Below are 26,480 nucleotides of genomic sequence, written 5' to 3' on the forward strand. Positions count from 1 at the left end.
TGTTCTACCACCAAAGTATATCCCCAGCCCTTTCTATATTATTTTGACACTACGTTGCTTAGGCTGACACCAAACTTGGAATCCTCCTGCCTCAGCCTCCTGAGTCACTGATATTACAGGTGTGTGCCATCATTCTTGGCATTGTTAGCAAAAGTTTCAAGTTATGATAAGCTCTAGTTTAACAATTTTTCTTTTTATAATTATGCTTTTTTTGTATCATACGAAGCCCATGGTCACAAAATTTTTTTCCTACAAGTTTAGTATTTTATATTTCAACAGGAAAATTTCATAGATTTTAGCTGTTAGCGCCTGTAGCAAAGGATAGGTTAACAAGAGAAAAACAAACTTATTAACAATTATACCTCATGTTTGTTCCCCAAAAAAGCCTAGAGAAATCATTTCTGGAGGAGGTCCAAGGAATTCCCAGAAAGGAGGACCTGAACTCAGGATGAGTGAGATTCTTGACAGTGCAGAAAATAATTTAAGAACGTGTCAGAGGCACAGACAAGAGATGATTTAGAAGACCAGAGATGCTTTCAAGGATGAATGTGCACTATCTCTGGATTAAGAAACAACACTTTGGTCTGGGTGTTAATATTTACTGAGGGACAGTAGTTAGGGACTGGACAGGTGGAGTCAGGGAGGAGTTAAGCAATTTTAAGCCAGTTTTTCTAGAGCTTGCACATTGCCCTCTTATCTTGCTACTTTGTGCAGGCGAGGGTGTGTGCTGGATTGCTTACAGGTTGCTTATTTGGCATTCCAACGGTTCAGGCGTATAGGCTTCATTCCAGTGGTTCTTGGGTGCTTCCCTTTCTCTGTATCCCCAAATTCCTATCTCAAAATGAGCAAATCTCTAGAATGGATCTCAAAAGAAAGCATTTAAACACAGGTTAAGTATCATCTTTCTCTGAATCAGTATGGAGAAAGGCCATATTAAAAAGAGATGGTCAGAAAAGCCCCTTTTAAACAAGTTTCTTATTTGTGAGGCTTTTTCTGCGGTGTGTATGTATTGCTAGGGATTGAACCCAGGACCTTGTGCATGCAAGGCAAGCACTCTACCAGCTAAGCTATATCCCTAGCCCTTGTTCTGCAGGTTTGAGTTTGTGTCTTTTCCATTGATTAAATATATCTAGTAACTTTGTCATCCTTTTTTTTTTTTTCCTGGTACAGAGAAGGATACTTCCTTTCCATTTTGATACATAAATTTCTCATCAAAATATTTACTTTTCAGAATTTCTTTGGTCTCTAGTTTCTCAAAATAATTTATATGCCTATTCTGGTCTCCTAAAGTCATATTTTGAGGTGATTTGTTTTGAATCTTATTAATGTTTAGGTCTGTGATTCATTTTGATTTGGTATTGGACATGGCCTGAGATGTGGGTTGAAGTTAACCTATTTCATACTTGGAAGTTCAAGTTTTCCTGAACCAGTTATTGAAAAAACTGTTCTTTCTCCACTAATGACCTCTTTTTGCTTTTCATTGCTGCCATGTGGCCAGGTACAGTGCCATGCCTATAATTCCAGTACCCAGGAGGCTGAGGCAGAAGTATCCCAATTTCTAGGCCACCTTTGGCAATTTAACAAGACTCTGTCTTAAAAAGAAAAAAAGAAAGAAAGGGCTGGGGGTGTGGCCCATTGTTAAGAGAATTTTCCTGGCATGTATGAGACCCTGGGCCCAATCTTCGATACTGCAAAAAATAAAAACACCCTAGAAACAAAACAAAAACAAAATAATTATATAACTGCTCACAGGGATTAAATTTTTAAAAAGCTTAAAATTGTTTTATATCAATCAATGAGAACAAAGTCACAGATAAGATTGTAATGCCATAAAATTAATGTGTTGATCTTTACAAAAGAAATACATCTTTAAGCTATATAACAATCTAAATAAAAACTTGCCTGCTGGATTATGATTTCATTGAATCTGCAGCAATTTGAATTTTTTTTTGCTGGGGTCAGGGACTAGGGATTGAACCCAGGGGTGATTTATACCAAACTACATCCCCAGTTCTTTTTATTTTGAGACTGAGTTTTGCTGAGTTGTTGAGGCTGGCCTCAAAGTTGGAATTCTGTCTCAGCCTCCCAGAATTTTCAAATTCCAATTATTTACTGTAGATTATAAATAAACCATTGGTAGATTATAAAAAATACAGTTGAGTTTTGCATATTGATCTTAATTCATGTGGATTTGTACAACTCGTTATTCTAGGATTTTTTTTTCTTTCTCTTTTTTCTTTTTGTAGATTCTATAGGATTTTGTCTCCAGATAATGATGATATCTGTAAATAAGAAAGTCACTCCCCTCCCCTTTCCTCTCCTTTTCCCTCCCTCTCCCTCTCTCTCTTTCTCCTTTTTGCTGTGTGGAACCTAGGGCCTTCTGTGTGCTTGGCAGGCAATACTGGCTCCTGCTGACACTTTTTATAATTCATAGAGGTTGAATTTTTTCAAGTGCCTTTCCTTCATCTGTTGAGATGGTCTTATTTTCTTATTTAGTCTGTCTCTATAGTTAATTACACTGATCAGTTTTTAAATATATTCTCAGACTTGTATTCTCTAGATAAACTCCACTGGTTATGATATGTCATCTAATGAGTGTATAATACATTCCACTATTGCCATGTATATAAAAATAAATAAATAAATAAATATTTTTCAGTTGTAGTTGGACACAATACATTCATTCATTCATTCTTACACCGTGCTGAGGATCAAGCTCAGGGCCTCGAATGTGTTAGGTGAGTGCTCTACCACTGAGCCACAGCCACAGCCCTCCCCCCATACATCATCTTTTAAAAAACATTGATGGGCTGGGGATGTGGCTCAAGCGGTAGCGCGCTCGCCTGGCATGCGTGCTGCCCGGGTTCGATCCTCAGCACCACATACAAAGATGTTGTATCCGCCAAAAACTGAAAAATAAATATTGAAATTCTCATTCATTCTCTCTCTCTCTCTCTCTCTCTCTCTCTCTCTCTCTCTCTCTCTCTTAAAAAAAAAAAAAACATTGATGGATGCAACTTTCTAATATTTTTGGAGGATTTTTCTTATCTGTGTTCATGACAGTTATCTGTAATTTTCTTTTCTAATGCCCATTTCTGTTTTGGTATCAAGTTATTGCTGGCCTCACAAATGGGTGGGGAGTTTCCCTGTCTTTCCTATTTTGTACAAGAGATTGGGGTGAGTGGTACTATTTCTTCCACATATGTTTGGTCAATTTTGCCAATGAAACCATCTGGACCTGGAGTTTTCTTTATCAGTAAAAAAGTTTATGAATTCAGTTCTTTCATTAATAGAAGTGTTCATTTTGTCTATTTCTTCTTGACTATAGTTTTAGTAGTTTGTATCATTCAAGGAACTGGTTCATTTTATCAATATATCCAATTTACGGATATAGAGTTGTTGCTGGTGACATTTCTGCCATTATCTTTGTAGTGTCTGTAGCTTTGTAGTGATTCTCCATCTTTCATTCCTGATGTTAGTAATCTGCATCTTCTCTCATTTTGTCTTGGTCAGTGTGCACAAAATTTTATGGATTTTATTGATCACTTCCAAAGATCAGCTTTAATTTCACCAACATTTCTCCTTTGTTGACAATTTCATTGATTTCTGCTGTTTTCATTATTTCTTCTGTTTGGTTTAGTTTATTTTGCTCTTTTCTAGTATTTTTCTTTTTGGTATTTCTTTGCTACAGTAAGCATTGTTTTAGGTACCTCTCACCAGTTTGGATATGTTGTATGTTTATTTTCTTTAGTTCAGAATTTGAAATTTTTCCTTTAATGCTGCTTTTTCAATTCATAAGCTCTTTAGATTAGATTGTTTAAATTTCAAATATGTGAGGATTTTCTGGATGCCTTTCCTTCATTGATTTCTGGTTAAATTCCATTAAGATCAGAGAATATACATTGTGAGATTGCAATGCATTTAAATATGTTTGCGTTGTAGCCCAGAATATGGTTGATTTGGTGTGTTCTCCATATACATTAAAAGAGTATGTATTTTGTTATTGAATAGATTATTCTATAAGTGTCCATTAGATTAAGTTGGTTGTTAGTGTTGTTCACTTTGCTGATTATCTATTTTTAATAACTGAGATAGTGTTGTAATCACCAAGTACGTTTGTGGATTTGTCTTTTACTTTCAGTTATTTTCTATATTTTGAGCTGCCTTTAGATGTATACACATTTAAGATTAATTCTTGCTTGGTAATAATTCTTATTCTGAAGTCTACTTTTTTTCTTTCTTTTTTTTTTTTTTTTGGTACTAGGGATTGAACACAGGGGCACTCAGGAAAAGCTCCTCTGGGTTTAATTTCCAGTACTCCCTTACTCAACCAAAAAAATAAACAATTGTTATTCAATTTCGTCAGTTGCTTTTTTCCTTTGGCTCCTCAGATTGAACCCAGTGGCACTTAACCACTGAGCCACATCCCAAACCCTCCCCTCTTTTTTTCCTTTTTCTTTTTGAAACAGGGTATTGCTAAATTGCTTAGGGCCTCACTTAGTTGCTGACACTGGCCTTGAACTAGTGATCTTCTTACCTCAGCCTTCCAGTCTCTGGGATTACAGCCCTGTGCTATTACACCAGTTTGTCGGTTGCTTTTTTTTTTTTTTTTTTTTTTTGGTACTAGGGATTGAACTCAGGGGCACTCAACCACTGAGCCACATATCCAGCCATATTTTGTATTTTATTTAGAGACAGAGTCTCACTGAGTTGCTTAGCACCTTGCTTTTGCAGAGGCTGGCTTTGAACCCATGGTCCTCCTGCCTCAGCCTCCTCAGCCACTGGAATTGCACCAGTGTGTGCCACCACACCCAGCCTGTCACTTTTTGGAGCTTTTCTGATTTTTTTTGTTGTTTTTGTTTTTGTTTTGTTTTGTTTTTTGGTTTTTTTTTTTAATTTTTTATTGTTGGCTGTTCAAAACATTACATAGTTATTGATATATCATATTTCACACTTTGATTCAAGTGGGTTATGAGCTCCCATTTTTACCCCATATACAGGTTGCAGAATCACATCAGTTACACATCCATTGATTTACATATTGCCATACTAGTGTCTGTTGTGTTCTGCTGCCTTTCCTATCCTCTACTATCCCCCCTCCCCTCCCCTCCCCTCCCCTCCCCTCCCCTCCCCTCCCCTCCCCTCCCCTCTTCTCTCTCTGCCCCCTCTACTGACATTCATTTGTCCCCCTTGTATTATTTTTCCCTTTCCCCTCACTTCCTCTTGTATGTACTTTTGTATAACTCTGAGGGTCTCCTTCCATTTCCATGCAATTTCCCTTCTCTCTCCCTTTCCCTCCCACCTCTCATCCCTGTTTAATGTTAATCTTCTTCTCATGCTCTTCGACCCTACTCTGTTCTTAGTTACTCTCCTTATATCAAAGAAGACATTTGGCATTTGTTTTTTAGGGATTGGCTAGCTTCACTTAGCGTAATCTGCTCTAATGCCATCCATTTCCCTGTAAATTCTATGATTTTGTCATTTTTTAATGCAGAGTAATACTCCATTATGTATAAATGCCATTTTTTTAAGAGAGTGAGAGAGGGAGAGAGCGAGAGAGAATTTTTTTTTAATATTTATTTTTTAGTTCTTGGCGGACACAACATCTTTGTTTGTATGTGGTGCTGAGGATCGAACCCAGGTCGCACGCATGCCAGGTGAGCGCACTACCGCTTGAGCCACATCCCCAGCCCTGGAGCTTTTCTGATAAATGCTTTTCCCCTGTCATTAATCTGTACTGTGATGTTATTACTTGGTTTCCTAATACAAAATCTTTCTAAACTTTTTCTGCCATGAACTGTGCTTGGTCATGATGAGTTATTTTAATCCATTACAAGATTTACCTTGTTAATATTTTATCCTTAGGCTCATAAATGGATTAGTTTATAGTGGTTTATTTTGTTTTGTGTGTTTCAGTCTTAATTTTGTTTATTTTTGTAGTCAAGATTAAATCAGTCTTCCAGATTAAAATGGCAAAGTTTTCATGTTTGTCTAAGCTTTGAAAAAAAGTTTACCCTATATAATAGGAATTTGGTAGAACTTGAATATATCTGGCTATCTTTCCCCCTTTCCGCCCCTTGATGTAGCTTGATCTATCCTGTGTTGTATACACACAATGGAATATTACTCAGTATTAAAAGAGAATAAAATTATGGCATTTGCAGGTAAATGGATGGAGTTGGAGAATTTTATGCTAAGCGAAGTAAGCCAATCCTAAAAAACTAAAGGCTGAATGTTTTCTCTGATTAGTGGATGCTGATCTATGATTAGGTGGGGAGAATGTGAAGAATGGAAGAACTCTGGATTGGGCAATGGGGAGGGAAAGGAAGGGTTTATAAGGATAGGAAAGATGGTGGAATGAGATGGACATCATTACCCTAGGTACATGTAGGAATCTTAGAGTAGTTTTGACTTGCATTTCTCTAATTACTAATGATGTTGAACACTTTTTTTTCATATATTTTTTGATCACTTGTATATCTTCTTCAGAGAAGTGTCTGTTCAGTTCTCATTTTAGTTTTGATTTCCTTTTTAACCCAGGAGTTGTGAGAAATGGGCAGGTGTTCTTCTCTGTTAAAAGTAGTTTGTTATTTTAAAAAATTAATTCACATTTTGTTTAGGGAATATGTCCATGTTTAGAAGTTGATCAAAATTTTGTTAGTGGGTTGTTAAATGTTTAATTTTGATAAATTCTTCTCAAGTACTAAGTATAGATAACATTGTTCAAATTCTTTATGTCTTTTTAAATTTTTAAGCATAATAAATGACATGCAGTTATATAAGAAAATGTATGTATATTACTATTGGGGTGGGGGGTGCTGGGGATTGAACTCAGGAGCGCTCAACCACTGAGCCACATATCAAGCCCTATTTTGTATTTTGTATTTTATTTAGAGACAGGGCCTTACTGGGTTGCTTAGCACCTCACTTTTCCTGAGGCTGGCTTTGAACTTGTGATCCTCCTGCCTCAGCCTCCCCCACCACTGGGATTACAGGCATGCACCATTGTGCCCAGCTATACATGTATTATATTTTGGAGGAGGATAACATGTCTGGGATTTGCATTTTACAGACACACAGTGATAGATAAAACAAGTATATCAAAAACGTTTGTGGTAGAGCTGGGGTTGTGGCTCAGTGGTAGAGCGCTTGCCTATCATATGTCTTGGGTTCCATTCTCAGCACTGCATACAAATAAATAAAATAAAGGTCATCAACAACTAAAAAAAAAATTTTTTTTTAAGTTTGTGGTGGATACACAGCTGTAATCCCAGCAACTTGGGAGTGAGGAAGGATGAGCACAAGTTCAAGGCCAGCCTCAGCAATTTAGCAAGACCCTGTCTCAAAGATAAAATAGTACTGGGGATGTACTCAGTGGCAAGGCTCTTCTTTGTTCAATCCCCTATACCAACCTCCTATCCTCCAAAAAAAAAAACCCTAAGAAACAAAATGTTTATGCTTGTTAAGGTTGAGTTATGTAGTACATGAAGATTTGTATTCTCTACTTTGTGTATCTTTAAAATTTTATAATAATAAAAAGATTTTTAAAATCCTCTCTATCCTTATTTATTTTTAGATTGCTTGATCTGTTGATTCCTGAGAAAGGTGTGTTAAAGTTTCCCACTATGTTTTATTGTTTTTCTAATACTGTTTACTTGTTATGTTTTAAACTCATAAGTAGGTGCATAAAATTTTGCTACAGTTAAATTTCTTATTAACATAATAAAAATATTCTTTTACTCATTTAATGATTTCTAACATTGCCGTACTAAAAATACCATTGTTCACATTTTTCAGTGTTTTTCCATATCTGTGTTTTCTTTCAAAACATGTTTTTCTTGTGAAATGTAACTCACATATGGAAATATAACAAAGTTAAAAGTATACAAAAGAATTTCCATAAATTTGAAAATTGCAGACATTATTCAAGTCATATTCTCTGACCACCATGCAGTAATTTCATATATTTGCAAAAGAAAAAAAGAAAGAAATATCCACCTTTCTAAATCTTGGCTAAAAAGGAAGCCAAAACCAAAATGACATATTGCTTGGAATGGAGGGTGGAGCATTGAAATTAATGGGATGTGGCCAGAATGAGGAACAAAGAAGAAAATTTGTGGCATTAAATTCCATTAATTGGAAAGCAAGAAAATACAAAAATAAATTGAGTTTTAATACCCACTCATAACCCTTAGAGCTAACCACTAATCACTAATTGATTTGGATGATATTCTGCTTTTCTTTCTCTTTTTTTTGGGAGGTGGGGTGGGGTGGGGACAGTATTGGATATTGAACTCAAGGCCTTGAACATTGAGGCAAGAGCGCTACTGCTTTTTTATTTTGAGACAGGGTTTCACCAAGTTGCCCAAAACTGGCCTCAAATTTGGATCCTCCTGCCTCAGTTTATTTTGTAGCTGGAATTACAGGTAGCTGGAATTACAGGCTTGTGCCATAATGCCCAGCATTCCCTAGCTTTTTTTTTTTTTATATATAAATTTCCCACTTTAGTATGCATCACTATACACTATACTTCTGTTTAGTGTGTTTTAAAACTCATTATAAAGGACATTGTACAATATCAATAAATTTCCCTCAACTAATTTAGAAGTTACACTTTTTTTTTTTTGGCTTAACGTGTGTGTGTGTGTATGTGTTGGGAATTAAACCCAGTACCTCACACATACTAATAAAAGTATGCACTTTACCACTGAGCTGTATTCCCAACCCTGTTTAACTTTTTAAAATAATATTTTAATTAATTTTTTATTCATTACAGACATTCACACACAGAAATACTAGGTCATGGATGAAGTAATGAAAACTAACGAAATAATGAGAAGTAATTAAGATGGGTACTGTTCTTGAGTCTCAGTGTCTTCAATTGCTTAAAATTCTTCCAGTCACATTCTTTTATACAGCATCCAGTTGTAGGCCTTGCACTGTATGACAACCTAAATTCTCCATGACTACACTGACTTTTTTTTAGCTTTGGATATATGCTTTCTTATTTTTACTTTTTTTATTAGAGCATTATAATATATAGTGGGTTCATTTTAACAAAGTCATACATGCATGGAATTTTATTTCAGTCACCATTCCCTCCACTCTCTCTCCCCTCTTCCCTCCCCCTATTCTCCTTTCTCTACTCGATTGCTCTTCCTTGCCCAGCTACTTATTTATTTTTAATTGGTATTTTCCACATACATAAAGGTGAAATTCCCTGTGGCACATTTATATATGCATGTAATGTGATTTTGTTAAATTCCATTCCATATTTTATTCTTTCCCATCCTTTCAGCAATGCTGTTTTATTTTATTTTTTATTCTTTTTTGTTACACAGAACAGCAGTATACACCCTGTCATAAATACAAAAGCATGGAACAAACCCACTCCGATTCAGTCCCTAGCACTCCCCACTTACCACTCGCCACATTGACTTACATTCACCACCGATCAGTTTACATGCTTCCCACCAATTAAAGGAAACGTGAAACTCTGTTTCTGGGGTTTCAGAAATTTCAGTACATAATCAGCTGGCTTCATTGCTTTGTGCTCTAAATGAGGCAGAAGAACATCATAGTGGAAGAGTGTGCTGGAGAAATGCAGCTCAGGATATAGCACCAGGAAGCAGAGAGAGACCTGCTTAATTTTTTATAATGGAAAATTTTAAACATAAAAGTAGAGAAATTAGCATGATGAAATAAACTCATGTATCACTTGGTTTCAGTAACTATCCATAGAGGGAGAGGGTATAGCCCATGGTTCATGCATGAGGCTCTGCATTCAATTCCTAGCACTTTGGAGAAACAAAACCAAAGAAGTGTCAATACATGATCAGTCTTCTTTCACTTGTTTCATTCTTTCCCACCCTTTTGATTGTTTGGGTGAAGTATTTCTGTTCTTTTCCTGGTTACAATATGCATTTTCAGCTTCTCAAAATCTGTCAGTATCTTCTTAGGCAATACTGTCTTTTGAACATTGACAAGCTCATTTACTCTCCTTCTATCTTAAATATTACTGTTACTACATATTTATACTCAAGGCATCATTAATAGTGTTTTAAATAGCACTTGTTGAGATTTACCTATGTATTTAGCACTTTACCCTTCATTCCTTCTTATACCTTTTATCTTTTGGGGGGTCATATATCCTCTTTTTGCATCTGGCTAAAGCATGTTGTTTATAATTTATTTCTCTCGGGGTCTGCTAATAGCTATCTCTGTAGATAGCTATGGGATTTGTTTTGCCATGTGACTTAGAAAGTATTTCCCAGGACTGGATATATAGCTTGGGGATAGAATACTTGCCTAGTGTGCATAAGGACCTTGGTTCAATCCCTAGCACTGCAGAAAAAAGAAAAGAAAAAAAAAAAAGCGGGAAGGGGGGGATATTTGTAGAATGCATTGTCATTGCTATTTTTAAAAAAATCCCTTTTATTCTTTATTTATATGAACACAGTTTCTCAATTATTTTTCAATAAAAATGGACAAAAATAAAATATTGTAAAACCTGTCATAGTAAGTACTATTTATTCATGGATCCATGCACAAATAATCTTTAAATGCTATATCCACCCAACAGAACATTCTTTTTCATTAAAATTTGAAATACTATTTTTGGATTCACAATTATTGTAATGTGAGAAATGTCTAATATTTAGAACCTGTCACAAGTCAGTGTACATTTATATACCGATTTTTGTGGTAGAAAGTATTATAGTGTAATTATAGTTTTACAGATACATTACATTTGGATAAAATTCTATAGTATGGACTTCTAATATCAGATAAACTTATTCATCTATACTTTCTCAACTGGACTTTTCCCTTAACTGGTTTAGGGATAGATTTAATTGGGTAAGAGAACAGGTTGGCTAGCTGATAACAAAAATCAGGGCTTTACTTAAGCTGAGAAGTATTTTAGAATGTGTTTCTGAGGTCTGCTTTAATTCTCTCTCAGTTCTCTATCACTCTAGGCAAGTAGAATTCACATTTTTAAAAGAAACAACTTTTACAATTTAACCTATGATCAAATGCCCCTGCTGCATAGGTTAGTATAAGTGATAGGCTCACTGGCTTTTGTGTCTTTAGTACTGTTTTTGTTTATATTATCATTATCTTATTTCATTAGTATTATTCAGAATTACCACTGGAATGCTACATTATATTTGTTCCTCAGCCTAGGATTTGTCTATCAGGTCTGGCCCTCAAAGTTTTTTCATCAGTTGTATTGAATTATAATTTACTTGCCATAACATCTACCTATTTAAAATATACTAAGTGGCTTCATAGAATTGTGTAACCATCACCACAGTCTAATTTTAGAACATTTTCATCATTTCCCCCCAAATGCCTGTATTCCCTGTACTCATTAGCAGTCAATCCCAACACCTTATCAAGCCGTAGGCAACCACTAATCTATTTTCATTTTTTATAGATTTAACTATTTTGGACATTTCATATAAAATCATATAATAGGTGACATTCTCTGGATAGCTTCCTTAATTTAGCATGTTTTCAGCATTTATCCATGATGTACCTACCATGTATCAGTACCTGATTATCCATTCATCATTTAATGATCATTTGGGGTCCCCCCCAATTTTGGCTATTTTGAATACCACTGCTATGAACAGTCATGTACAAGATTTTGCGTTTGTTTTGCATTGCTAGGAATGGAATCCAGGGCCTCACACTTGCAGGGTAAGCATTCTACCACTGAGCTACATTCCCAGTTCCATGTACAAATTTGTTTTTTCCCCCATGTACAAGTTTGTGTGTGTGTTTATTTTTATTTTTCTACATGTCCAGAAGTGAAATTCTTCAGTCATATCATATGTCCATGTGTAATGGAGGAATGGCTGTACTTGATACCCAAAGAGCCTGTACTATTTTACATTCCCATTTACATTGTATGAGGGCTGCAATTACTCCACATTCTTGCTGACACTTGTCATGTGTATTACTAACTAAAGCCATCCTATAGGTGTAAAAGTTGTATCTCATTTTGATTTGCATTTACCTAATGACTCCTTGAGTGGCCTTTCATATGCTTTTTTTTATTTTGGTGGAGAGAGGGCAGGCACCAGGGATTGAACTCCGGGGCACTCAACTACTGAGCCACATCCCCAGCCCAGTTTTGTATTTTATTTAGAGACAGGGTCTCACTGAGTTGCTTAGCACCTCACCATTGCTGAGGCTGGCTTTGAATTCGCCATCCTCCCATCTCAGCCTCCAGAGCCTCTGGGATTACAGGCATGCGCCACTGCCCCTGGCTGGTTATTTTTAATATCTTCTTGGGACAATGTCTATTCAGATCCTTTGCCCATTTTTTAAATTATTTGTCTTTTCATTATTGAGGTGTATGAGTTATGTTAGTATTCTGGATATAAATCTTTGATAAGTATATTATTACTATTTATGATTGTTTTCCATTCTGTAGGTTATCTTTTCACTTTCTTGATGGTATTAGTTTTACATTTGGATGAAGTTTGTTTTGCTTTCTTTGGTCACATATGCTCTTGGTGGCATTTCTAAAACTTTATCTCAAGGGCACCCATGGTGACACACACCTGTAATCCCAGTGACTTAGAGGCTGAGGTAGGACAATCACAAGTTCAAGTCTAGCCTAAACATTTCAGTAAGGCCCTAAACAACTTAGTGAGACTCTGTTTCAAAAACAAAAACAGATTTACACCTGTTTCCTTTAAGAATTTAATTATTTTAGCTTCTAGGGGGCTGGGATTGTGGCTCAGTGGTAGATTGCTTGCCTAATACCTATGAGGCACTGAGTTCCATCCCCAGCACCACATACATACATACATAAATGGATTGTGTCCATTTATAACTAAATTTTTTTTTAAAAAAAAATTTAGCTTCTATATCTAAATCTATATGGTATGAGTGGAGGTCCAACTTTGTTCTTTTGTGGCTGTCCAGGCGTCTAAGCACCATTTGTTGAAAAGATTGTTCTTTCCCTACTTAATGGTTTTAGTACTTTTGTTGAAAATTTTTGTAAATACAGGAGTCCAGAAGGTCTTTCTGCTCTACTACTTTATGACTATATTTGACTATGACTATATTTGTGTATGTTAATATCATGCTGCCTTGATTATTGTAGTTTTATAGTACATTTTAAAATTGGAAGTGAGTCTTCCAAATTTGCTCTTCTACTATTCTGGGTTTTTCAGCTATCTGGGTCTCTTTCATTTCCATGAATTTTAGAATCAGTGTGCCAATTTATGGGGAAAAAATACAGTTAGAATTTTTATAGGGGTTGAGTTGAATCTGTACATCAATTTGAGGGGTATTGCCATCTTAACAACGTTAAGTTTTCCTTTTTTTAATGTGTATATATATATATATATATTTTTAGTTGTAGTTGGACTCAATATCTTTATTTATTCTCATGTGGTGCCAAGGATCGAACCCAGGGCCTCGCACATGCTAAGCAAGCGCTCTACCACCGAGCCACAACCCCAGCCCCAATGTTAAGTTTTCTAATCCACGAACATGGGGTATTTTCCTAATTATATGGTTGGACCTTTAAAATTTTCTTTGAACACCGTTTTGGAGTTTTCTGATCCATGAACATGGGATATTTTCCTAATTATATGGTTGGACCTTTAAAATTTTCTTCCAACACTGTTTTTTAGTTTTTACAGTGTAAGCTTTGCACTTCTTTAAATTTATTCCTAAATATTTTGTTTCAGTACTGTTGTAAATTATGTTTCTATTTTCATTTTGGGATTTTTCATTTTAAGTATTATGTATTTTAAGTATTAAGTATTATAGAAATACATTTGATTGTTAAATATATTGGTCTTGTTCCCTGCAGTCTTGCTGAACTCATTTACTAGTTCTGTCTTAGTAAATTCCTTAGAATTTTCTATATATACAAGATCTGTCATCAACAAATGGAGGTAGTTTTTTTTCTTTAAATATCTTTCTTAGGAGAAAGCATCCAGTTTTCAACATTAAGTATGGTGATAGTGAGTTTTCTCTAGATATCTTCTATCATTTGGGTAAATTCTCTTCTGTTTTTAGGTTTGTTTCTTTGTTTGTTTTATCATGAAAGGGTATTAAATTTTGTCAAATGTGTTATTTCATGTGTTGAGATGATCCTTTGGTTTAGTTCTTTGTTCTGTTAACATAGTATATTGTGTTGATTGACTTCCCCCTCTTTTGTGGTACTAGGATTGAACCCAGGGGCACTCTACCACTGAGCCACATATGGTAGTAGAGTGCCACTGGGTTCAACTCTATTTTTTATTTCAAGGAAGAGACTCACCAAGCTTTAGAGGCTAGCCTCGAACTTGGGATCCTCCTACCTTAGTGTCTAGAGTCACCGCAAGGGGGCAGCATTGATTTGAAAATATTAAGCTAACCTATATTCCTAAGATAAACCCCACTTGGTCATGACTGTGTGATTCTTTTTTTTTGTTTTTCCTTCTTTGGTTCTAGGCATTGAAACCATGGCCTCATGCCTGCTAACCATGCACTTAACCACTATGTCCCTAGCTCCTATATAACTCTTTTTATATATTAGCAAATTTGCTTGTATTTTGTTCAGGATTTTTGTGCTTATGTTGTGGTCTGTAGTTTTCTCATGTTTTTGTATTAGAATAATAATGGCCTTATAAAATGAGTTGGGAATTGTTTCCTCCTATTTTTTGGAGTTTGTAAAGGATTGGTGTTAATTCTCTGTTGATAGAATTCATCATTAAAGCCATTTGGCTTGTTGTTTGTAGGATGCTTCTAAACTACTTTATATATATTTATTTGCTCTTCTACTATCCTGGGGGATGGATGGATATATGGATGGATATATATATTAGTCTATTTAGATTTTCCCTTTCTTCCTGAGGCCTTTTTAGTAGTTTGTATCTTCTAGGGACACATTTCATCTAGGTTATTTGATTTGTTGACATATTTCTTTATACCTTCCCTCCATTTGTTTCTAGTGTTGTTTTATAGTATTTGGGGGATATTTTCCTCTCCCACATCTAATTGGCCTTTCATTTTCTACGACTTCTTTATAGATTTAGTTGCCTGACCTTTTCCTATATCACTTTTATGTGATTATTCTTTTAATATGTCTTTGTTCTACCTAAAGTGGAGTTGGGGATAAAGATACATACTACATACATACATACGTGCAGGTTTGCATTGCAATCTTCTTGTCATCCAGATTCAGTTCTCACAACTTTGATTCTTGGAAATTGTCAGCTATTCTTAATTTCTTCCAATGGTTTTGACTGCTTCAACTATTTCATTGCAAAAATAATCACACTTTTCTTTTTAAATTGTTCAGATTTTACTCAAAACATGTAAATTTTAAATATTTGTATTACTGATTTGCATTTACTTTATTTAGTTTCAGAAGCCCTACAGGTGGCAAGTACTAGCCCATCTGCCGGTACTCCTAGTACCACTACTACCTCCACCACTGTGGGTACAGTTAAGCAAGAATCTCTCCAATCTACTTCATCTGCAGTAAACATTCTGGAAAATATAAATTCTACAGAACCCCCAAAAGCCGTTGATCATGATGATCTTCCTTCAGAACAGTTTGCAAAAGAACAGGACACTGTTGCCATAGAAGGTTTTACAGATGAAGAAAACACAGAAAGTGGAGGAGAAGGCCAATACAGAGAGCGTGATGAATTTGTGGTAAAGATAGAAGACATAGAGACTTTTAAGGTGATGTGAACATTCACAAGTTTAAAGGTTGTAGTTCACTTACAGTGCATTTATAGCCTTCATGATGACTTCATTAGCATTCATCTACCTTCCATTACAAGTGTTATATTTTTACAATTATTCTAAGTGTAATATCTAGTAGATGTTAGATATTTTGAAAAAGGAAATCATTGAAAATGGTTTTAACTTTATCTTGATGTGATGTGTTTCTGACCTGTCAGATTCAGTTGATGCTAGTAATTACCGTAGTTTTGAAATGTTAAGTTTTTCAAGGCTTCCAACTCAATATGTTATTAGAACTTTTTATAGAAAATGGTAATTTATATAATTTTAAAGCTTAAAGAAAAATAACAGGACTATCATGTAAAAATATAATTTAGACTTAATTTCATAACTTTAAATAAGAAAATTTTAGTCATGCTTAAGATAATACATTTTTGAATTTTTGTTAGCTTGCTTTTGCTTTTATCTTTTTTTTATTATTGGTTGTTCAAAACATTATATAGTTCTTGACATATCATATTTCACACATTTGATTCAAGTGGGTTATGAACTCCCATTTTTACCCCTTATACAGATTGCAGAATCACATCGGTTACACATCCACTTTTTTACATATTGCCATACTAGTGTCTGATGTGTTCTGCTGCCTTTCCTATCCTCTACTATCCCCCCTCCCTTCCCCTCCCCTCCCCTCCCATGCTTTTATCTTTTTTTTTTCTTCTTACATTGAAGCAGAGCAGAATGGCATTAGTTAGAACAAAAACATAGCATTCAATAACTATATTCCTTCCATTCATAATCAACTACTGTAAATACTTTAGCATATTTGTTTCTGGTCTTTTGAAATATGTATATACTTTTATAACATTGCATAAATAATATATGACAATATCATTAGCAGAAGATTTTCCAACAAAAAGTTAATGTGCTACTTGTGTTAGTGAGCTCCCTATTTTTGAAAGAATTTAAGCAGAGACTGAATAACATAACCAGCTTATAAGAGTTATTGCTAGGGGCTAGGGGTACAACTTAGTGGTAGAATGCTTCCGTAGCATGCGCGAAACCCAGGATTTGATCCTAACACTGCAAGGGAAAAAAAATAATTATAACAGAAATACAGTAGTAATTAGAAATAAATGATTGAAGAGGTTTTTAATATTTCTTTCAGCTCTAAGATATTCTATAAATCTAAAATATAAATAATTTCTTACAACAGGAGGCTTTAAAAACAGGAAAAGAGCCCCCAGCTATTTGGAAAGTACAAAAAGCTTTATTACAGAAATTTGTTCCAGAAGTTCGAGATGGGCAAAGAGAATTTGCAGCCACAAATAGTGTAAGTAAAATGCTTGTTTATGTTAGCCTTCCTATATTTCAACAATGATCCAGGAGAAAATATAGAATGATTTTAGATTTAAATAAATTTTATATTAAATATTTTAAAATATTTGAACTACATAGTATATGAAACTCTGATAGTGTAATTTAAAAATAAAATCAGTAAATCCTAGCTATTTAAAATTTAATGACTGTTGCTTAACTTTTTTTTTAGATAAAGGAAAGGGATTAGTGTTAGACTAAAGGTTTCACATGGACTCGTGAGCTCTTGTATTGATTATTGTACCAAATATCCTGAGTTACCAGAAGACTGATAGAAGTTATTCTTTTGTACTTTCATAGCTGTTCAGTAGATTTGAGTAGCTAAGCATCTGTCAAATGAGATTGCTTTTATAATCATATGGATTGGCTTACAGTCAAAAATGAGCCTAGAATCATTTTTATTCAGGGTAAAACTAGCTTGGCCAGAGCTGCATTTCAGGGAAGATGAAGGATGCAAGTGAGAATCCAGACAACAAAGTAATATTTATGTGTAGATTGTACAATTATGTAATTCAAGGTGTTTCTTTCCTTAGTACCTTGGATATTTTGGAGATGCAAAGACTAAATACAAAAGGATATATGTGAAGTTCATTGAAAATGCAAACAAAAAGGAATATGTCCGTGTGTGTTCCAAAAAACCAAGAAATAAGCCTTCACAAACTATTAGGTATTTGTTTTCTTTTGTAATATTTTTACATTTTTATAGGCCTATTTTTGGCAATATCATTGTACAAAAAAGATTGTATCAGTTGAAGAGACTGATTTGTTTGTTTATTTATTTGTTTGTTTGCTTTTTGGTACCAGGGATTGAAACTCAGGGGCACTCAACCACCGAGCCACATCCCCAGCCCTATTTTGTATTTTATTTAGAGATGGTCTTACTGAGTTCTTAGCGCCTCCATTGCTGAGGCTGGCTTCGAACTCGCTATCCTCCTGTTTCAGCCTCTCCAGCTGCTAGGATTATAGGCATCTGCCACTGTGCCTCGCCTGACTTGTTTTTGATGTTACAATAGATAGTTCTGAAAATTTTAGTACCTGTTGAAATAGTGATTCTTTTGAAAGAATGAGGTGGACACTAGAAAACTCATACTGTGATGAAATAACCATTCTTTTCTTTGCCTTAGTCCTTTTATGGAAACATATAGTATACAGAAAATAATTGAATTTTAGAGTGAAAAGGTCTTTGTAACATAGAGAAGAAATTTTTCTGAAGTCCTCTTTTTTGTCCATAAAATGAGGCTGGCTTTGAACTCTCGATATTCCTGCCTCAGCCTCCCAAGCCTGCTGGGATTAGAGGCATGCACCACCACACCCTCCTGGGAGTCACTATTGATGTATTGGGCATATATTTTAGTTTGGAAGAGTTGGTGAGGGTTTTTAAATAATTTTTTCTTCTGTGATTCTCACTATTTTTTCCTAATTTATTTTAGTCTTACAAGATTTAGTGTATTAATGAAGTTTGTTTGTAACATTACAGAACTGTTCAGCCTAAGCCAAGTAGTAGCAGTAAAACTTCTGATCCTCCAGCATCAAAAACTGCAACAAAAGCTCCTTCTGTGAAACCCAAAGTTAAACAGCTAAAAGTAAAAGCTGAGCCACCACCAAAGAAACGCAAGAAATGGAAAGAAGAATTTTCATCTTCGCAGTCTGATTCATCTCCTGAGATCCATTCTAGTAGTAGCGATGACGAGGGTGAGTGCTCCGCACAGTGAGCACCTTGATACCTCCAGACAGTCTGCATGAAGGGAAGGAACAATGATGCTGAAGATGTGAAATTCATTTGTTCTTTACAGCATTTATCTACCTTACAAGTTCTGCTTATGCTTTTAGGGGGGAAAAAAAACACACTAAGTGAAGTTCAGATGGCCCACACACTCAGCCTTAATAGAAAAACAACTCATCTTTTTGAATTCTAGCCTCAGTTGTGTCAGTTTGTAGATAGAATGTTCTAACAGTCTTCCAGTTCTAAATTTCTAAGTCTCTGTTAATGCCAGAAGAAAAGCATTAAATAAGGAGCAACTTAAAACTATAATTAATATGGGCTGGGGATGTGGCTCAAGCGGTAGCGCGCTCGCCTGGCATGCGTGCGGCCCGGGTTCGATCCTCAGCACCACATACAAACAAAGATGTTGTGTCCGCCGAAAACTAAAAAAAAAAAAAAAACTATAATTAATATGACATATATAAACATACATAAAATAATATCTACTTCTGACATATATACAATGCATAATAATTGTATATGCTTCTGCCAACCTTGTGCCCATGACTAAGATATACCTTCATTTTCTTTTTTATAGAATGAGAAAATTGCAATGAAACAGATAAGCAGTTATCAAACTTTCTGACCTTAGAATCCTTTGTTACTCTAAAAAAAAAAACTGTAGAAAATCTTAAAGGGCATTTATGTAGAGTATTTATATTTGTTAATATAGTGTACTGGAAATTAAAACTGATATAATTTTTAAGACATAAGAATATACAGCACACATTCCATTTGCTATCAAACCTTGGTGTGTGATGTATGCAAGAAATTGTAAGCAATTCAAGGGCAGAGACTGGCAAACTATGGCTATAGACCAAATCTTGTCATCAGCCTTTTTTATTGACTGGGCAGGGGAATTACTGAAGATGGAAGTCAGGGTCCCTTTACCACAGAGCAGTGTTCCCAGCCCTTTACGTTATGTATTATTTTGAAACAGGGTCTCACTAAGTTGCTTAGGGCCTCACTAAGTTGTTGAAGCTGATCACGAGGTTGCAATCCTCCTGCCTCAACTTCCTGAGTCGCTGGGATTGCAGGCGTGCACCACTGCAACCAGACTGTTCTTATATAACAGTGCTATTGGAACATGGCCCAAAGACACTGTTTGGAAATGTATGTATTTCCATACAGTTGCTTTTCCACTACAGTGGTAGGTTTGGGTAGTTTCTGTAGAGACCTTATGACCAACAAAACCTAAACTATTTAATATGGTCCTTTACAGAGAAAATATGTTGTTCTCCTGGAGCATAAAGTTAAAGATAGGAAGAGATAAAGGGGTGATGGAAGGCCAAGTATGCCACACCTAAACTGAAAAGCAACGGACAGTCCTTGGAGGGATTTAAATAGGGAAGCAACATGGTAAAATTTGAATTTTACAAGGCATGGTTTCAGGCACAAATTGAATCTGAAGCTAAATAGAGGCAATAAGGATGAAGGAAAGAAGACAGAGTTGAAATTCCGGATGTAATCTTGGGAAAACTTGAATGATAAATTGTTTGGTGGTTGTGGTTAAGGTTGTTGTCAAGAATGGTTTCTGAGTTCCAAGTATCACTGCTTGAGAGATGATCTTAGAGATTATTTGATTAGAAATAAAGTCATAATAAAAATTCTTTCAGTGCTGAAGTCTATTTTAAATGTGTTGTTTTAAAAAGCTGTTTGTGAAATAAAAGTGTACACATGAGAATTTTTAAGAAGGTTCAGTACTTTGAGTATGTATTTGAAAGCATTATGTGTAATTTTTGTAGTTAGCTGCCCTGCCTATTGCTTATAATAATAGAACGGTTTGAGGGGTCTGGAGGTGTAGCTCAGTCTGGTAGAGCGCTTACCTAGCAGGCAGAGGCCTGTGTTTAATCCCCAGCACTGCAAAAACAAAGAGGAGGGGTTTAAAAAGAATAGAGGGGTTTGAGTTCTGAATTTGCAATTAGCAGTTTCTTCAAATGACAATGAGAGAAAAATTTCTTCCATTGGTAACTTGAGTGACCACTAGATGTCACTCATAAGTAAGTATTTTAGTGCTTTTAAGAAGGTAAATATTGATAACAGATTTATATTCTGCTCATTTGTAAATTATTTGTTTCAGGGCACCTTTAAAGTCCTCAGATTATTGAGGATTTCAAATACTTAGGTTTATGTGGGTTAAATCTATTGATATTTACTAAATAGCAATTTAAAACAAAATTTTAAAATATTTAAAATAAACTGGAGTTCTACTTATTAACACTTTTTTTTAAACAACTGTTTTTTAAAACTATTAACATGAATTCTACTTTCAAATCTGCTTCTATCTTCAGTTATTATATATTATTTTGGTTAATGTATATGAGCAAAACTTAGCACCATAAAGTTATATAGTTGGGAAAGGGAATAGTATTATAATCATTATGAATATTTTTATTTGCTACTCAAAACTTGACAAATGACAGTTTTTTTAACTTTTTTAAATAACTTTATTTTATTTACTTATATGTGGTGCTGAGGATCGAACCCAGGGCCTTGCACGTGCGAGGTGAGCGCTCTACCGCTGAGCCATAACCCCAGCCCAGCAAATGACAGTTTTTTGAACTGTTCATGCTCTGTTGTTACATTAAAACCTGTTGATTTGTCTTGCCCTTTGAATGTATTTTTCATGCATGCGTGGTTTCATGGCATATTAATTGACCGTGTGGAAATATTATCTCAGTGATATAGATCTTCCAAAAATTCACACATTTTATTTTTTTCAAATTAAAAAGTTATAGTTAAATACATAAACATAAAATTTGTCATTTTGATGATATTGTAGTTATAAGTGTACAATTTGGTATTATTAATTACATTCACATTGTTCTGCAACCATCATCACTACCTATTTCCAAAACTTAATTAGCCAAACAGAAACTCTGTGCCCGTTAAGCAATATCTCTCCATTCACCCTTTCTTCCAGCGGATGGTAACTTATATTTTTTTTATCTCTATTAATTTGACCATATATATGAAATCATAGAATTTGTCTTTGTGTGTCTGGCTTCTTTGACTTAGAATACTGTTTTTAAGTTTTATCTGTGTTGTACCATATATCAGATCTTCATTCTTTTTATAGCTGAATAATTAGAATATTCAATTCTTTTTATGGCTCTATAATATTCCATTTATGTTACATCATATTTGGTTTACCCATTCATCTCTTGATGGACACTTAGGTTGTTTCCATTTTTTCACTATTATGAATAATTTGCTGTAATGAACATGGGCATATAAGTATCTGAGTTCGTATTTTCAATTATTTTGGGTATATACCTAGGAATAGAATTACTGTATCATGTCAATATTCATTGATGAAATTTTTGAGAAACCATCAAACTGTTTTTCATAACGGTTGCACTATTTTATATCCTAAGCAGGAATGCACGACAGTTTCAATTCTCCACATCCTAACACTTTAAAAACAAAAAACATAGCTATTCTTTTAAATGTGGTATCTCATTGTAGTTTTGATTTTTCTTTTAATTTTGTTATTAAGATGTAGGAGTTCTTTATATACTCTAGACTTTAAACTCTTATCTGATTTGAAATATTTCCTTTCATTAAGTAGGCTGTTTTTTCATTTATTTTAAATTCTAATGAACCCCAATTTGTCTTATTGGGGTTTTTTTGTTTGTTTGTTTCTTGTGCTTTGTTGTAATAGTTAGAATTCATTGCCAAATCCAAGGTTATGAACATGGATCCTGTGTTTTCTTCTAAAGACATTATGATTTTAGACATTATATTTAGGATATATATTTCATTTTATAGTATCAAAAATAACATTAATCTTGCTACCAATCTCATCAGTAAAGTCTTGAACACAGTGTAGAATAAAGTACATCAGATTTTATCACTGACAATAAATACAAATACTGTCAGTTGTTTTCCTTGAAGCAACAAATTCACTTCATTAATTTTAAAGAAAATACTCAAGTCTAAAGAAACATAGTATGTCATTTTTCCAAATTTAAAAAAAAATGTTTTGGGAAAAACTAGTTAATTTGTCTCATTACTCGATCATATGGGTGCTCTTAAGGTAATAGTTTTTACTGCCTCATTGAGGATTATTCTTAAGTGAAACTAGCTTTTTCCCCCTGCAAATGCTTGGCACTAATGAGACAAAGTTGTGATGAAGTGTATAACTACTAGTATAATTTGGTGACACTGCCTTGATTCATTGTAAGGAGTCTGTAGTTTTACCTAATATTTCTTCTGCAAATGCCCACATAGTGAATAATATACATAGCATCTTAATATTATGAAAAGAGCCTTGATGCCAGAGACTGCTAAAGGGCTCTAATAATAGTTACAGAAATGTCAAAATTGAAGCAAACTTCTTAAATCATAGAGTTGTTGCCATTGAATTTAAGTAAAATTTCCTCTCTATATGGGCTATGTTTACATTTTTTAATTTTAATATTACTGTAGTAATATTAGAATTCTGAAGTAATTTAAGTGTAGAAATGCAAGAGAAATCTCTATATATTAACTCATAAATGGGTTTCTTACCAAACTAAACAGAGAAACCATCGAGACTAGAGTGGCATGACAGAACGGCAGGTGTCTATGGTATGGGCCAAGGGAAGAGACATGGGTTCTTACCTGGCCTATATTTCCAGATGCCAAACTGGTGCTAGGTCTCAGAATCACACAGAAGCTTTTTTAAAGTATAATGTTTAAACTTAATTGTCACTCTTACCACACCACTACCAAAGATTCTCTTTTAGTAAACCTAGCAGTCTGTTTTTTTATTCTGTTGTAAAAGTTCTTCAGTGGTTGTGATGTGCAAACCAACTTTCAAAGTATCTTACCTAGGGTGATTTTAAAGGGAGGCTAAGAAAGCCTTTAATTGAAAGAAACTGTATCTTGAATCTTTCATCTGCTTGTAGGCTCCTGTTATAGAGAAAAATATTATAAAAGTTGTTAGGAAGGAAAATTTAATTTTTCATCTTTTCTTCATCCCAGAATTCGATCCTCCAGCTCCTTTTGTCACTCGCTTTTTGAACACAAGAGCAATGAAAGAAACTTTTAAGAGTTACATGGAATTGCTTGTTAGCATTGCCCTGGACCCTGACACAATGCAAGCCTTAGAGAAGAGCAATGGTACAGTCTACTAAGTAGTGCTTTCTGGACTTTTTAAAAACTTGTTACCTATTAGTTATATGTTTATGTGTGGTTTGTATAATATATATCTGTAAATTGTCAGTTAAGTTCATTATGCCTTCACTCTAGAAAATGGTCATATTCTTTTCATTCATTGTCTGAATACTAGAGAAACTTTATATTTAAAGTATTTCTATTACTTCCTACTCAGGGAAAAATTATTATTCATTTGTTTCTTTGAATTCCTTCCAAAATGTATATGATCCTCATTAGTATTTTACTGAGTGTCTCTGTTACATGAAAATCCATATTTCGATATACTGTTTTCTAATAGTTGGATAAATGAACCGGATGATAAAGGCATAAAAATTGTATATTTTTATCTTTAAAGAATTTTCTTGTAGTAGTCATTTTTGTCTATTATAAAAGATTTTTGGCTGGGGGTATAGCTCAGTTGGTAGAGTGCTTGCTTCGAATGAACAAGGCCCTGGGTACGATCCCCAGCACCACCACTATCAAAAAAAAAAAAAAAGATTTTATATACTTATTGCTTATCAATGCTTTCTGATTTTCCTCTATTTTATATAAGGGGAAACAAATCAAAAAGGTTATACTGGAAGATAAGTAATTTAACAGATGTTTAAGTTTGTTTCTGTGAGCTGGGTGTGGTGGCACACACCTGTAATCCCAGCGACTGGGGAGGCTGAGGCAGGAGGATTTCAAGTTCAAAGCAAAAAGCGAGGTGCTAAGCAACTCAGTGAGACACAGTCTCTAATATAAATACAAAATAGGGCTAGGGATGTGGCTCAGTAGTCGAGTGCCTCTGAGTTCAATCCCTGGTACCAGAAAAAAAATATTTTTTGTTTTTGTGAAATGTAAATAGCATTTGGTTAGATTTAATCCTTACTAGTCAGGCAAAATTAAACTATGAGGTATGTTGCAGCAACCTTAGGAAGTATTTCTCAACAAGGACTTTTTTGTAAGGAGCCATTCTCTCTCAAGTTGCCATGCTTGTATTCATATTCTAAATATGTAAGCATTCATTTTATTCAGCTATGAAGTTTATAACCTAGACTCTGAGGAGTATTTATATTTTTTCAGAAAGATCATTGAAAACAATTAATAGTATAAAATATTATGTATTACTATGTTGGTAAATTAAGAAATAGTTTAATAACCTCAAGTATTTAATTCTGTACCAGGGGCAATTAATTTATATTTTGAAAGTACTGTTCTTAAAAGCTTAAAGTTCAGAGAGGTAAAAAAAAGGAAGTAAAATGTTTCGAATGGGGATCTTTTTCACACTTTTTCTCCTTTTATAAAATTTGACTTTTTTTTTTTTTAGTTGCAGTTGGACCCAATATCTTTATTTTATTTATTTATTTTCATGTGGTACTGAGGATCGAACCCAGTGCCTCACATGTGCTAGGCAAGCGCTCTACTGCTAAGCCACAACCTCAGCCCTTTGACTCTTATATTTTTGACACTGAGTTTTGCTCATTTTTCTCACCCTACTTTTTCTTTGCTTCAAATGACAGTGAATTAAGAATACCTCAGCACTGGGGTTGCAACTCAGTGTAAAGCACTTAACTAGCATGCATAAGGTCCCAGGTTCAGTCTCCAGCACTGCATTTAATAAAAAGGAATGTCTCTTGGTCATACTGGTGATTTATGAAACTAATGATGACCAATTTATACTGAGTAATCACTGTTATTGTTCAGACAGTAAATGAGATGTGTAGAAATTGGGCACCTTGCCAGTTGATCACATTGCTGTCATGGGTTAGTTCTAGTTCAACTAAAACCCAGTACTTTTGCAGAACACATCCCATTATCATACTATGCTGCCTGTTTTTCACATTCTATTATAAATTTATTTTACAAGTTAGCCTTTATTCAGAAATCTTAATTTCCATTTTCATAAGCAATATTTTACATAAGCCAATGAATTTAAATTTTAACATATAAATGTTTTGAGAAAAAGTTGGAATTTTAACAAGTTGATAGTTTATTCTGTTAAAATAAATTATGTTATTTCAGATGAGCTACTTTTACCTCATATGAAAAAAATAGATGGCATGCTAAATGATAACCGAAAGAGACTGCTTTTGAATCTTCATTTGGATCAATCATTCAAGGTATTTCCTTTAGATTATTTATTAGCAAAACTCAGTAACAATCATAGCCCTAAATACAATAGGAAGGAAAATGTATGGCCAGGTGCAGTGCTGCATGCCTGTAATCCCAGTGTACTCCTGGGGTTCAATTCCCAGTACAAAAAAAGAAAAAAAGTTCTGTTCCTTAGAAATAATTAGCACAGTTTCTCATGATGTTCTTGGTGATTTTTGGAGTGAGTCCTGAAGCCTTTGAAGTTAATGATATTCTATTTTCCTCCCAAAACCACATGCTTTATGTTATCTTTAGCATCTTGTGCTCACTGGAAAGTTTTATATTTTCTTTCATCTCCACTGACCTAGTGCCAATGGTTTCTAAATTTAGAATCCAGTTATAGTCTTTAGATTCCATTTAT

The 26,480-nt window shown here is 34.5% G+C and overlaps 1 protein-coding gene across 2 annotated transcripts in view; it reads left to right on the forward strand.

Moving 5' to 3' along the window:
- Qser1 (glutamine and serine rich 1) overlaps window positions 1-26,480 on the forward strand; it is a 78,516-nt gene that overhangs the window by 46,181 nt on the left and 5,855 nt on the right. For both annotated transcript variants that reach the window (XM_046455606.2, XM_046455586.2), the window contains exons 5-10: window positions 15,377-15,702; window positions 16,922-17,038; window positions 17,616-17,749; window positions 18,560-18,774; window positions 23,813-23,950; window positions 25,991-26,088. In XM_046455606.2, the coding sequence (XP_046311562.1) occupies window positions 15,377-15,702; window positions 16,922-17,038; window positions 17,616-17,749; window positions 18,560-18,774; window positions 23,813-23,950; window positions 25,991-26,088 (1,028 nt within the window). The remainder of the gene's footprint in view (window positions 1-15,376; window positions 15,703-16,921; window positions 17,039-17,615; window positions 17,750-18,559; window positions 18,775-23,812; window positions 23,951-25,990; window positions 26,089-26,480) is intronic.

The sequence above is a fragment of the Marmota monax genome, unplaced genomic scaffold (assembly GCF_021218885.2).
Source record: "Marmota monax isolate L192 unplaced genomic scaffold, Marmota_monax_Labrador192_F-V1.1 WCK01_AAM20220418_F8-fsc00047, whole genome shotgun sequence".
Taxonomy (NCBI): Eukaryota; Metazoa; Chordata; class Mammalia; order Rodentia; family Sciuridae; genus Marmota; species Marmota monax.